The 15,235-nt window shown below is 38.6% G+C and overlaps 1 protein-coding gene across 1 annotated transcript in view; it reads right to left on the minus strand.

Annotated features, from left to right (window-relative positions):
- PLCXD3 (phosphatidylinositol specific phospholipase C X domain containing 3) overlaps positions 1 to 12,817 on the minus strand; it is a 194,710-nt gene extending 181,893 nt beyond the window's left edge. Inside the window, exon 1 of the mRNA XM_032136119.1 lies at positions 12,493 to 12,817. Within this exon, the coding sequence (XP_031992010.1) occupies positions 12,493 to 12,595 (103 nt within the window). The 5' untranslated portion in view covers positions 12,596 to 12,817. The remainder of the gene's footprint in view (positions 1 to 12,492) is intronic.
- Positions 12,818 to 15,235: the final 2,418 nt, after the last annotated feature.

Genomic DNA, 15,235 nt, shown 5'->3' on the forward strand with positions numbered 1-15,235 from the left:
AATAAATATCAGAAGGAAAGCTGGAAAATTCACAAATGTGTGGAAATTAAACAATGCATCCTTTAACAACCAATTGGTCAAAAAAGAAATCAAAAGGGAATTTTAAAAAATTATCTTGAGACAAAAAAGATGAGATGAAAACACAACATTCCAAAATGTATGAAATGCAGCAAAAGCAGTACCGAGAGATTTACAGTAATAAATGCCTATATTAAAAAAGATAAAAACCTTAACCTAATTCTATACCTCAAGGAATTAGAAAAAGAATAGCAATCTAAGCCAAAAGTTAATAGAATTAAGGAAATCATAAAGATTAGAGCAGAAATAAATAAAATAGAGAATAGAAACGGCAATAGAAAAAATCAACACTAGGAATTTTTTGAAAAGATAAACATAAGTGACATTTAGCTAAAGAAAGAAAGAGAAGACTCAAATAAACAAAATCAAAATTGAAAGAGAAGACATTACAACTAATTCCACATAAAGGATTATAAGATGCTACTATAAACAATTATATACCAAAAAAAGGGATAAACCAGAGGAGATGAATAAATTCTTGGAAACATACAACCTGTTGAGACTGAATCATGAGGAAAAAGAAAATGCGAACAACCCTATAATAGTAAGGAGATTGACTCAGTTGCTAAAATCTCTCAACAAAGAAAAGCCCAGAACCAGATGGTTTAAAGGTGAATTCTATTAGAATTAATGCCAATTCTTCTCACACTCTTCCAAAAAAACTGAAGAGGAGTGTACACTTCTAAATTCATTCTATGAGATCAGCATTACACTGATACCAAAGGCAGACAAAGATTCTACAAGAAGAAAACACTATAGACCAATATCCCTAATAAACATAAATGAATAAATCCTCAATAAAATACTAGCAAACCGAGTTCAACAGCACATTAGAAGAATCATACACCATGATTAAGTGGGATTTATCCATTGGAGGCAAAGATGATTCAACATATAAAAATCAATTAATGTGATATACCATGTTAACAGAATGAAGGATAAAAATAACATGATCATATCAATAGATGCAAGAGAAGCATTTGATAAAATTCAACATCTTTTCATGATAAAAATGCTCAACAAATTAGATATAAAAGAAATATACCTTGGCACAATAAAAGCCACATATGACAAGCCCATAGTCATACTTAATAGTGAAAGTTTAAGGCTTTTGCTCTAAGACCAGGAAGAAGGCAAGGATAGCCATTCTTACTGCTTGTATTTAACATAATACTATACACCCTAGTGAGAGCAGTTAGGTTAAAAAAAGAAAAAAGAAAGAAAAGGTATCTAAATAGAAAATGAAGAAGCAAAATTATCTCTGTAGGTAACATTTTATATGAAAAAAATTAGATTCCAATAAATAAATAAATTTGTTAGAATTAATAAGCGAATCTAGTAGGTTGCAGAATACAAAATCAACATTAAAAATCAGTTTTGTTTTTATACACTAAAAATGAGCAGTCTGAAAGAAAATTAAGAAAACAATCCCACTTACAATATTATCACAAAGAACAAAATATTTTGGAATAAACTTAACAAAGGAAACAAAAGATTTCACTGAAAATTGCAAAACATTGCAGAAAGAAATTAAAGAGGACGCAAACAAATGAAAAGTCATCATATGTTCATGGACTGGAAGATTTAATGTTGCTCAAATGTTACCGCTCCCCAAAGGAATCTATAGATTCAATGCAATCTTTATCAAAAGCTCCTGGCCTTTCGCAGAAAGAGAAAAAATAATCCTAAATTTATATGGAACCACCTAGGACTACAAAAACCCTCATAATTTTGAGAAAGAAAAACAAAGCTGGAGGCCTCACACCTTCTGATTTGAAAACATACTACAAGGCACAGTAATAAAAACAATATAGTTCTGGCATAAAGACCAACATATAGACCAATAAAACAGAATAGAGACCAGAAATAAAACCTCACATATACCAGTAACTTATCTTTGACAGGATGCCAAGAATACACAATGGGGAAAGGACAGTCTCTTTAACAAAGATGTTGGGAAACTAGATATCCACATGACAAATAATGATTTTGGATCCTTATCTTACGACATATATATGTAAATTAGTACAGCCTCTATGGGAAATAGTATGGCTATTTCTCAAAGAACTAAAAATAGAAGTTCCATTTGATCCAGCAATCCCATACTGGTCATCTACCCAAATGAGAAGAATTCAATACATCAAAAAAACACCTGCACTCATATGTTTATTTCTGCACTATTCATAATAGCAAAGATATGGAATCAAACTAAGTGCCTAACCATAGATGATTGGATAAAGAAAATGTGGCATGTATACACAATAGAATACTATAATATTCAGCCATAAAAAATAATAAGGTCACTTCTTTTGCGGCAACATGAATGGAAGTACAGGTCACGTTATCGTAAGTGAAACAAGCCAGACACAGAAAGACAAATATTGCATGTTCTCACTTATAAGTGGATGCTAAAATACATGTATATACGAATGTAGTGAGTGGAATAATAGACAGTGGATACTCAGAAGGGTGAGGGGATAAAAGGGGAGAGATAATGAGAAATTACTTAATGCGTACAATGTATATTATTGGGGTGACAGATACCTTAAAAGCCTGACTTGACTATTATGCAATCTATGCACATTTATCCCATAAACGTATATATTATATGCACACACACACAAACACACAACTTAAATGTAAGACCTGAAACTGTAAAACTCCTGGAAGAAAATGTAGGGGGAAAGCTTTATGAAGTTGGGTTTGGCAATGAGTTTTTGGATACGAAATCAAAGCCACAGGCACCAAAAGCAAAAATAAACAAGTGGAACTACATCTAACTAAAAAGCCTCTCTGCAGGAAAAGAAATAATCAACAGAATGAAATAGGAGAAAATACTTGCAAATGATATATATGATAAGGGGTTAATTTCCAAAAATATATAAGGAATTCCTACAACTCAATAGCGAAAACTAAATAACCTTATTAAAACTATACAAAGAACAAGTATAGACATTTCTCTAAAGAAGACATGAAATAGTTAAGAGGTATGAAAGAGTGCTCAAAATCACTAATCACCGGGGAAATGAAAATCAAAACCACAGTGAGATATCACCTAATACCTGTTAGGATGGCTACTATCAAAAATATATAAAATAATAAGTGTTAGCAAGGATGTATAGAAATTGCAATTCTTGTACACTGTTGGTGGAAATGTAAAATTGTGCAGCCTCTATGGAGAACAGAATGGAATGACCTCAAAATTTTAAAGATAGAACTACCACATGATCCAGCAGTCCCACTTTGGAGTATTTATCCAAAAGAATTGAAATTGAGATCTTGAATCGAGATCTCTATTCTCATTGCAATAAGCTTCAGTATCCTTCACAATCAAAATGTATCTCAAAGGATGAATGGATTAATAAATATGGTATATACATACAAATGTACTATTATTCAGTCATAAAAAGAAGAAAATCCTGTCATATGCTACCACATGGGTAAACCTTGAAGACATTATGCAAACTGAAATAAACCAGTCACAAAAGGACAAATGCTGCATGATTCAACTTAGGTAAGGTATCTAATAGTCAAACTCATTGAAGCAGAGAGTGGAATGCTGGTTGCCAGAGACTGGGAAAGAGGGGGAAAAGAGAAGTTTCTATTCAACAGGTATCAAGTTTTAGTCATGCAAGATGAAAAAGTTCTAGAGGTCTGCTGTACAATATTGTACTTACAGGTAGCAACACTGTATTGTATACTTAAAATTTTAAGATAGTAAATTTCATGTTATGGATGTTATGGCTTTTACCACAATAAAAAAAATAAGGTGTGCTAAGAAGCCAAAGGAAGAACATGTTTCAAGAAAAGAGGTGTGGTGAGTTGCATCAATGTTGCTGAAATTTCAAATAAGATGATAGAGAATTAACCACTACCTTTGGCAAAATACAGACCATTGGCTACCTTGATAAGAACAATTTTAGTGAAGTGATGGAGAAATGAGATTAGTATGGACTAGGAAGAGAAAGAGATATAACAACCTGAAGGTAGAGAAGATATTTTTACAAGAATAAGAGAAATAGTTTACTGATTGAGGGGCGGGTGTGGTAACAGATTTTTTTTTTACAAGGGGCATTATTACATATATTTGTGTGCTAACTGGAATGATCCCATAGAGGTAGAGAAAAATGATGACACAGGAAAGAGAGAGTGGATAAATTCAAAAGTAAGCTTTGAACAGATTTGAGTGGATGGGATCCAGAACACAAGTGGAAAAACTTAGCTTAGGTATGAGCAGGTCTAGGTCTTCCTCTTATTTAAAGGAAGTATGTAGAAACAGATGCATTGTGGGTTCAATGGTGGGAAACTGAGGAAGATCTTGTCTGTTTGCATCAAGTTCTTAAATATAAAATCAGAGGTGAAGTAATCAGTTTAGATGAGGTGGGAAAGTGTAACAGGATAAAATTATGTGTCTGTGTGTATGTGTATGTGTGCGGTGTGTGGTTTAACTTTTTCTTGATGGGTCAGAGCACATCAATTAACTGTTAATGTGCTTTAGTACAATGGAGCCCTTTCTTTAATACAAAATAAGATGTGATGTAATCAGTGCAGATGAAGTAGGAAGAAGGTGTTGATTTGAGAATCAAGAAGAGGTATAAAATTCTCATCTTAGAGAACAAGAAATGAATTTACTAAGGAAGTGTAGTAAGTCTCTCTGCCTATATTGAATACCCATTTAAAATTTATGGTCAGAAATTTCTAGTGAGTCCAGTCACCCAAGCTGCATAATTTCTCTCCAACAATGTTCATCCACTGAAGTTTTCTGGGATCTGAATAGTTAGAAAGTTGAGTTTAACTGAACTGGGGTTTTCCAGGTAAGTAGAACAGAAAAAGTGAGACAAGAGCATTAAGATCATCTCCAAAGGTGTGAATCTCATGCTGGACTAAGAAATTTGGCTTTATCAGCAGAGAAATGAGGACATGAAAGGGTGATGAAGACTAAACAAAACTTCACATTCTGCAGCCTTCTTCTCTAGCAGCATTCATGGCAGGAGCTTTACATCCCCTGACAACCTTTCTTTTCTTGAGAAAGGGCCAGGACAGGTCACATAGGTGTGTGTTTAGGGCTAACTTCCCTCTAAGGCAGCTATGGTTATCTTCCTCCTATTCTTCTTCCTCCTCTAAATGGCAGCATGGGTGTATGGCCTGGGACATGCATTGAAGATAAGTCCTATTTGCCCACTAGGGCTACAAGTGCATCTTTCTCTCCACTACCTAACAAGCCATAGGGGGGTTCCAGGAAAGCATAGCAGGAAATTAAGATGACCATTTATCATAATTCACTTTGCCTCATGAAATAAAAATTTTTCAAGTGAGTGAAGGAACCAAATTTTCCTTTATAATGATAATTATGGATAAATGTGACTGCTTCATAAAAATTAACTCACAGAAATAATTCTTCTATGTAAAACATAACATTAGCTCGCATTTAAGACAGAGTGTTGTAAGAGCTGTCCACTTCCAGAATCTGTAATGAAATATAGGAACATAACAAGAGCACATCTAACAAATCCATGGGCCATCTGTTTCAGTACCTGACCTCCGGAGGTGACTAATCCTGGCTGCTTCTCAAGAATATTTAACCATCTCCTCCTGCCCCTCTCTTACTGACCTATCTTCCTGTCTTAATAGAGCATAATAAAAACATATGGTGCTGTAAAAAGCTTCTGGCAGCAAAATTCCACCTGAACCACGGATTAAATTTTTCGTTCACTTTTCCCTTCCTTCTGGAATATATGATATAGACAATTTTTTTGTCCCCACTCTTCTAAGATCGATTTGAACCCTATCCAAACCAGAAGACATGAGAGGAGTCTATAAACTTCTTGAGGACATTAATTTCAATGACTATGTCTAGGACTTCCTTGAGTGCTCATCATGGTAGCATGTTCTCTGGTTTCCAAAAACTAATATTTTGGGGCAAGAGGCATCCTCACTGGTGGTAATAGTTAAATTTTCCAGAAAACAGAGCTTTCCCCTTTAAGCAACGGGAATTAAAATGTGTGTGTGCGCACTTGTGTGTGTGTGTGAGTGATTTAACCTTTTCTTGATGGGTCAGAGCACATCAATTAGCTACTAATGTGCTTTCATACAATGGAGCCCTTAGGGATTACTTTAGGGATGTGGGATTAATTGGCTCTGTTTACATTACACCAGCCTGCTCAGTGGGAAAAATACAGACCCTAGCTGTGTCCCCATTCTAGACTTGTCTAAAGGAATGATTACATTGCACCCGCGGGAAGTTCACTTATAGGAAAAATCAAGAAGCTTCCTGAAAAAGAAGTTTTCTTAAGAGGAAGTCAATACAAACACATATGTGCAGATGCAGAGAGCGAGCTAACATTGAGCATAATGCGGAGTATAGAATAAAATTTGTCCCACATATTTTCCTCTGCCCAGCCACATAAAATCACACCTTAGTCCCCAGGCAATGGAGCAACAACAAAATAACCAATATAACCCAGGCAAAAAGCTGCCTGGTTTTGGCAGTGCCAGCACTCAGGGCTTCAGCAGTGATGGCAGAGTCAGCAATAGGAGATTTTGGCATCAGCAGCTTCCACAGTGGGAGACCAAGCTCTGGGAGCCTTTGACTCTTGTTAGACATTAATATGCTCAATGTCGGGCCTCTGCAGACACAGAATAAGCTCTGGAGGAGCTATTAGTAATGATAGTGATATTTTGGGCATACAACTATGGAAGCACAGTTTCTCTATATGTCAAAGGAGCAAAGGTGACAACTCTCCAAAGCTTTCCCAAAACAGGAAAGAAGGAAAATGGCAGATACCATGTTGTAGCCCAGAGGACTAGTTTATCAATCCAGCCCAAATGACTGGCTTATAGATCATACTTAAGAATCCATCCAGATTTTTAGAACTATTTGGAAGTTCATTAAGGAGGTATTTGGGTGGAGTTGAACAACTGACAGTTGCTGTGACTCTGATTTTACTTTTGGACTGGTAAAGTGTAGAGAACGCTATGTTTTGTGTCGGGGTATCTCCATTTGTTAGTCTTCCCTCATAAATATTCCTTATTGTCATTACTGATTTATGGCACTCAACAGTTTTCATCTTCTTTATAATTTGCTCTTTCTATTCTCATTGGGTGGAGTTGGAATTAAGTATGAGTAAATAAACTCCAAGTAAGGGTATAATAAATTTTTATACGAGAAAAGCTTATGGGCCTTAATGTATGAACAATTGGAGGGCTGTGTGTTTGCGTGTGTGCGTGTGTGTGCATGTGTGTGTGTGCGTGAAGTTTAACTATTTTAGAACAATTATAGTATCAAACAACTGACATTCAATCTAGTGGATTATAAACTGTTATATATGCTTGTATTCTATGTAAGCTATGCTTCAAATAAATGAGATGTGACTTGCAAATACAAACAAGATAGGTCATTTTCTATTGAAAACCAATTTACACTTTACCTTTGATGTTGATGCTTTTGATGGCTTTCCGATGCTACATTTTGTATTATTTCATGATGTCACTTTTACTCGATAACAATATTGCAAAGTTCTAGCTTATAAATAAAATGAATCAACCTGCAACTTATAACGGAAGGAGCTGGTCCTGTGCACAACAAAGAATGACTCCAAATGGACAAAGAACCAATATAGAGATGTTTCCTAAATTGGCATTAGGGATCACTAGCATTACCAGATGAGCTGATTTTAAGTGCTACCGATGGCCAATAAGAAGCAGCAGGACTTTAAGGAAATGAGGGGAAGGTTTTATATTTATCACGGTGACCTAATGTGAACAGTTAAGTAGCAATTAAATCACATTTATTGCTCAAGGTACGTGATGACCTGTAATGTCAGCTATCAGAAATGTTCCTAACTTGGGCAATTAGCTTTGAGTCAAATATGGTGTTCTGGCTTTAAGCCTGATTATAAAATTGGAAACATGTGTAGACTGCAGGGGTGCAATAGAAAGGGCCTAGTAAAAAATGTATATTTAAATTTGGCTCTGACATTTACATAAAAGCCCTCTTTAGAGATACACTAAAGCAGTTTTCTCAAACTTTAAATGTGTATATAAATCATCTAGGGATTTTGTTAAAATGTAGATTGTAATTAAATAGATCTGATGTGTGATGTGCGGAGTCTGAGATGCAGCATTTCTACCAAGCCCATGTGTATGCTGATGCTGTTGGTCCCTGAACTAACTCTGAGTTCCAAGGCCTTAGAAGATTATTGTTAGAATGTGGGAAAAGCACATGTGTGCATAGGAAGACAATTTGTGAATGGTAAAATAGCATATATAACACTTTACATTGATTAACAATAGTCGAGGATTCGATTCATCAAGAAAAGTCCTAGTAGAACAAATTATGTTTCAGATACTGTTCAATTTTTCCTTGTTCGCAAAACCAAAAACAAAACTGGGAATTAGAGAGGCAGAACAAGAGAGATATTCATCCTAAACAATGTTGTTGCTTTTTTACTGTCTTGAAAGATTCACTTCTGTATCACTATCCACTAATAAATGGGGTGGGAGGTGGGAACTGCTCTTGTTTTGTTCTTTAGAAGTTTGCACAATTAGACCCAGTCCCAGATACATCCTAGAGATTGACTCCTTCCAAGAAAAATAGAAATAGAAAATTATAAAGAGGAGGAAGATGGTTGGCTCTAGGAACACAGGCAGCAACAAAAAGGGATCACTGTTAGGGGAAGAAATTAAAAACTGGTAAGTCAGACACAAGAACAGAGACTCAGAGCTGTTTAAACACTTAGCTTCCCTTGGTGAACCTGTTGTTTTTCATTGGTGTTTGCATTTTCTAAAGGAAATGAACAAAATTCACAGGCACAAATTATTGATTTACAAAGCATTTCTGTGTTCCTTGTCTAAAGTACAATCAACAATTCCCTGTTGAAGAAAACATAGATTCTTTCTGAGTTTCCAGTCCCACAACATTTTGGCCAATATTTTATTATTTCATGGTCAGTTTGCTACACTATGTGAACGAGATTTTTATCACATATTAGAGAATGCAAAGCAGACCCCTCACATGGGCTAAACCCTTCCCAATCTTTTAGATTTTGGACAGAATGACTCTCTGTCACACATGCAGATTACCAGCACCTTACTTGTTCCCATGATGCATCTCTTTAAAATAGTTCTGGAGCTACCATGATTACAGAGTTAGAACTCTGCTTCAGAGAAACTGAATTTTCATCAGTCTCACTTTTACCTAAATTTTATACTTTGTCTTCCTGCTTTCATCTCTGTTTATCCTCTCTCACCTGCTTATAGTGAAGGGCAGTATCATTCATAATCCAAAATGCCAGTATTTAAAGTTTAGTGCCATCAGAGAGAGAAGGAAATGATAAACAAGGCTGAAATTCGAGTAACTGTCAATGTGTTCTGGCTGTCATTTCTTTAAAAAATAAATTGAAAGTGAAATACTAATACCAATTACTAACTTAATTCCTCAGCCTGGTCAATATCATATCATGAAGCCATTTAAATGCAAAACATCTATTGAGAGATTACTCTGAAAGCATTCAAAATGCAGAGATTTGAGAAATATTTAAAGACACCAGAACTGTGCTCTGGTGGGGAATATCACACAGTTGCACATTGTTTTTTGCTGTAACTTTGGGTAATCTGGGTCAGCTGCCCCAGGTGGGTAGCCTTATAATTAGGCGCTCTTTATTTTCCAGCTGCTTTACCTAAGAAAACCTGAAGCTTTGAGGATGACTGAGCAGCAGTTCCCCTCAACAGAAACACTTGCATGGTGCACCGGGAGTGGTTTTAAATGGTGGAGATAATTACTTAATTTGAGCTGTAGCAACTGGCCAAGTAAACATGTAGCAGCCAGGAAGCTATTAGCATGATTTTAAGGCAATTATTCCATTAGTGTTTAATAGTCTCCAATTAGTCTTCTCTGACTATCAAAGTTTGAATATCTTTTTTTCTCCAAAAATTCTTAGTGCTGAGTAATGCAAAAAGGTGCCAAACCTGTCTTTAAACCTGTTTTTTTTATATGTGTGGATCTTCTAAACAAATCTACAGAAACATGGGAGTATTCAGGAGTATAGATTTGATGAAATATGTTGCATCTATTTTTTCTCACAAGTATTAGAGTGAGAAGGGGAAGCTTTACAGGAGATCCATTTGAGTATAATACCAACAGGAGTTGGGAAAACAATATAAATTCCCATGGAAGCCCAATGCCATCATCTTTATGTCTGTACTCTACGATCACCCAGATACCAAAATCTCTCACCTCAGGTTTTTATTTTGTCCCAGGGGAGGAAAGGAAAATTACTGTGTTCCCACTAATGCTTAGTTCCTTGTTCCTTAAACCTGGTTAGTCACAGTTGCTGCTGAATCATCCAGATACAAATCACAAAGCCTTTCCCTCCAAAATTCATAGGGTATCTTCCCAAAGGTCCAATTAAGGGGTCAGATCCCTGAACTGATAGGGATAGATAGTAAGTCATTTGTCTTCACTTAGCTTCAGTTTTTCCACCTGTGACATGGAGGTAATAGTCCCAGCACTGCCTGCTTCATGGGGTTTTAGAAGGATTTTGTGAGCTGGTGTACATAACAGGGCTTTGAAAAGTGAAATATCACAGAAATGTAAGGTAGACTCAAAAAGGTATCATACCATCTCAGAACTAGATAAGCAAACTTAGGCTTTGAATCCTGTATCTCTAGAGAGTCACCTGCCAGAAGGTTTGCATCACAGTGATTGCCCTTCTTACCTTCTATACATATAAAAACATTCAGGGGAAAGCATATGAAAGAAGCTGTCTAAAATCCAAATAAAAATGAAGGAAGGAAAGGAATGGGAATGCCTGTGGAAGTGAGAACGGAGTTATGCCAAAGTTGTGCTTTCTACTGTCTCCTTGAAAAGAGCAATCCCCAGGCTCGCCTAGGTAGCAGAGTAAGTGCTGCATGGAGAAGCTGGGGTTGGTTCTTTTTCTTGGAGATTCCCGGCCCGTAGGAAGCTATCTGTTGAAGAAGGACAAAAGGAGACAGCCCCTTCTGTGGATAGCACTTGTAGCGCAGCCTGTGCCTGCCATTGCTGCCAAACATCCACTTGACTAACAACCATTGATTTGAGGGACTGATCAATGGCAGCACTGTTGGTTGGAGCATCTAGTGATTTTCAAAATAACCCTTCTTTTGTTTTTGTTTTTATTGTGTTTTGTTCTTTATTATGTTTTCCTCCAATAGCTGAGGGGGGCGCTGGATGGGGCAGATCAAGAGGAGGTAGACCAGAACGTTGAATTTAATAGCCCAGCTCAGCTCAGGGCCAGAAGTGGACTGTTCATGAGTAATTTGCCCTCCATCCCAGCTCTGAAAAGATCAAGTGTGTGCTCCCCCAGCCCAACTGCATAGCCAAATTGGCAATAAAGTATGGCCAGCCGTGTCCCAGCTGTCATTGTTGTAAACTGTCCTGAAACGACCCTCACTCCTGGATACCTGATCTAGGGGTTGTTAGGCGCTCCCACCCTAGAAACCTGCCCAGTCTCTGGTCCAAGTCGCACACATCAAACTGAAGCTTCTTGATCCCTCAGGTCTCTTCCTCTTTTGTCCACGCTTCTTTCCTTCTAGGCTGTCTGGACACATTCTCAGTCACCTTTTCCGTACTATTTGCCTATTAATCCCACCCCTCCGCTGCAGGTCACGCAGGTTCCCCTGCCCAGCTTCTGTCCCGAGCAGCAAACACACAGTCCGCAAGGGTTTGCTTTTCTGACCTGGGCGAAGTGTGTTGCCAACACGCACTTGTACCAGAATCGAGACAGCGGCCACTTGGCCAGGCCCCCCGGGGTCCAAACCGGTACGAAACGGTGCCGTCTGCCTGTCGCCCCTTTGGGCTCCTTTTCAAGGGCAGCTATCACGCCGCCTCTGGTCCCTGAACTTTCATCACTCTTCGGGAAGCGCTTTGTCTTTTTAAACGAGATTGGGAACGAATATTAATGACTGTAGCCGAGAATCTATCAAATCCGCCCAATTCCATGCCAGGGATAGACTCAGGTCCTTGCACCGGAGGCGAGCCCCTGACGCTAGCTCGCGTTCGCCGCACACGGTCACCCCACAGACCCAGAGATTTCTCCCACTTCCCCAAATCTGCAGGAGAAACCATAGGAGGGGGTCACGAGGCACCATCCTGGAGCCCAGCTTCTCCTCTGCCCCAGTCCTCCGCATACAACCTGCTTCAAAAGCCCAGGAGAAAAGCAGTCACCTTGACTCTGGCGCCTCGGTCCTTAGGGGTTTGGAAAACACCAGGAAGCCCAAGGCTACCAGGCACGCGCTCGCCTGGCCTGAGACCCACCCTGGAAGACGAGTTTCCCTCCCGCGGGCATCGTGGCAAGTTACCACTTAGTGGCAGATAAAGCAGGGCGGGGCAGGTGGAGCGGGCGCCTAGCGTCTAGCCGGCGGCCCCTGCGCGCCTACCTGGAATGGCTAAATTGGTGAGGGGGATGCTGTGCATGCTCTCCGGCAGAGTTGCCATCCAGTCGGCTAATTTCAGCTCGTTTTTCCCCTGAGACGAGGCCATCGTGCCAGTCGGCGTGCAGCGCGCTGGTCCCAGCACTCCTCGGGCAGGTTGGCAGGCTGCTGCCGCTAATCCAATGTTTGCTCCAGCCCCGCTAGAGTTTACACTCCTCTCTGCGCCACACCCACAGGATGGCGCAGACACATGCTAATTTTAATAATTATTCAAAACACCCCGTGCTCCCTTAGTGCCTCCGCCAGACTCCGCTGGAGCTTTTGTTCCTGACGTCCGTGCTCAGCTCTCTCCGCTCTCCCCTCCCTCCCCAACTCCCTCCTCCCATCTTATCCTTCCTAGGCGTCTCTGCCTTTCCTCGCCATTCTGCAGCTTTCCCTGGTTTCTTATTTGTCTTTTCTATTCATTTTTTTTTCCAACTGCTTTGCCCATGGCTTGCTCGGCCCTTTGGTGTGACTTTCTCGTCCTGTTTCTATGAAAGACAGTCTTGCACTTGAACCTAAAATCCTAGTAGACTTTGGGATGTTATTGCCTCCCGAGGAACAGACTTCTCATGCTGGCTTTGAGGGCTTTCCATCCTTATCAAAGAACTTCCCTTTTTATAATCTACAACAGGTTATACCTTTCCTCAGCCAGAGACCACAACCCTGTTTATTAAAAAATGATGATCTTTATTCACTCTTTTGCCTACTTTGTGAAATAGCTGGTAAGTATGAGTTAGTGAAGGGCATGGTAAATTCTGGGTGGTTCCTACTTAATCCTGGGTACCTTGCTCCAGACATTTCAAAGTCAAGAAACGCTATTCCGCCTTCTTTTCTCAGATCATGAGAAGTCTACATTATTTTTACGGAGAACACTGCCTCTGTCCTGTCAGTTTCATGGCACTCAGGGTAAGACTGGAGCCTTATGCTGGAAGAAAATCACCACATCTCCCAGTGACATGCTCTAATTATTGCCAGTAGCATTTGGTGGAATGTATTTGGCACCATTCAAAGTGATCTATGTGACTGTCTGCATTTTCATTCCTTTGCAGACTGGAAAGATGTGACTCTCTCAAGAGAAATCACTCACTGAGCCTCCAAAGAACTGTCTGGGTCCACCTGCTCTCAGATGAGTAAAAGGAGAGAGATGAAGTTTTACAAATGTAATGAGACCAGCAGTGGCCTGAATAGGAATTATAAGAGATGAACTGAAAGTGTGCTGGGCCTTTGCAACCCAGGAAATGGAGACACAATAAACAGACCTCTGTTCTTTCATGCTAGGGTTGTGTAAATTTTTATTTTTCTATGGGAAATGCTATTAGATTGGGGAAATGACAATCAACATAGGAGACAAAGAGAGCCATGAAACATGAGAATAATTATTCAAGGTTAGTAAATCTATTTAATCCCAAATAGCATTAAAAAAATAAGGAAAAACCTAGAGCCTACCTTATTTTCTACAATGATGCTAAGTCCTAAGAATATTCACCCCCAAATGGGGAGCACTATGGGAAAGATAGAGGAGAGGCAGTGCCTTATTTTGGTTATCAAATTTTCCATTCCTCTTATAAAATAAATTCATACCTTCAAGAGGACATGGTACAGTTATCTTTAGTGATGAGGAAGAGATGTACTGAAATTTTTTCCCCAAATAAATCTTAATATACATGCTAGTACAACAGAACCCACATATCCTTTCAATTAGAATGATAGCCTAACTTACTATAGGACTCTTGGTCAAGAGATCTACAAACACCACCCTTCTGTAAGAAACCTACAAACACCACCTAATGCTGATGGTCTCAGGGCATGATTGCAGGGCAATGAGGAAAATTCAAATCTAGTGGTCAGCTGCTCTGTCTCTGAGTAGTTTGGGCAAGTCCTCTAGTCTCTGCTAGCCCATTTTCTCCATTATAAAGTGGTAATAAGAACTCAGAGATTTGTGGTGAAGCTTCCAGAAGAGAGTGCATACATGTTTAAGATAACAGGATATGTGTATTTACCATTCTTTGTCTTTTCTATACTTATGAAGTATTTTTTTCAAGAGCATGAAATAATTATTGAATCTGGGGTATATTTTTAATAAGACACATTTTAGAAACATGCCCTGTTAAAGTATATTGAGCTTATGTGGCCATAAAAGTTTACGAAGCATTTTTTACAAAATGAAACCACCTTAACTGGTGAGGAAAGTTCCCTCTGTAAAGAATCATACTATCTTTTGGCAAAACAAAGAAACAATCCCTTCTCTGTTTCATCTGATTTGCATTTCAGGATTTTAAATGTCTCGGTTTAATATAAGTTATTATCATTTTCTATATGCAATCTATGAAAAAAGATCGGCATGAAAGTTGATGGTTGTGAATTTCTTTCGCAGCCTTATAATCAATATTTTGGGCAATTAGATGACCCAGTTTCTCCATCTTTCTAGCACCAACCCTGCTACCATTTACTGAAACACATTAGGACAATCATATAATTTCTCTGGGCTTTAATTTTGTCACTGGATTAATCAAGGTTCTCCAGAGAAACAGAACCAGTTGTATATATATAGAGAGAAAGAGATTTATTTTAGAGAAATTGTCTCATATGACTGTGTGAGCTGGCAAGTCCAATATATGTAGGGCAAACTGGAAGGCTGGAACATGAGATAAGAATTGTTCTTGCAGTCTTGAGTTCAAAATCTGCAGAGCAGGCCAGCAGGCCAGGA

Source organism: Hylobates moloch, unplaced genomic scaffold (genome assembly GCF_009828535.3).
Source record: "Hylobates moloch isolate HMO894 unplaced genomic scaffold, HMol_V3 SCAFFOLD_17, whole genome shotgun sequence".
NCBI classification, from domain to species: Eukaryota; Metazoa; Chordata; class Mammalia; order Primates; family Hylobatidae; genus Hylobates; species Hylobates moloch.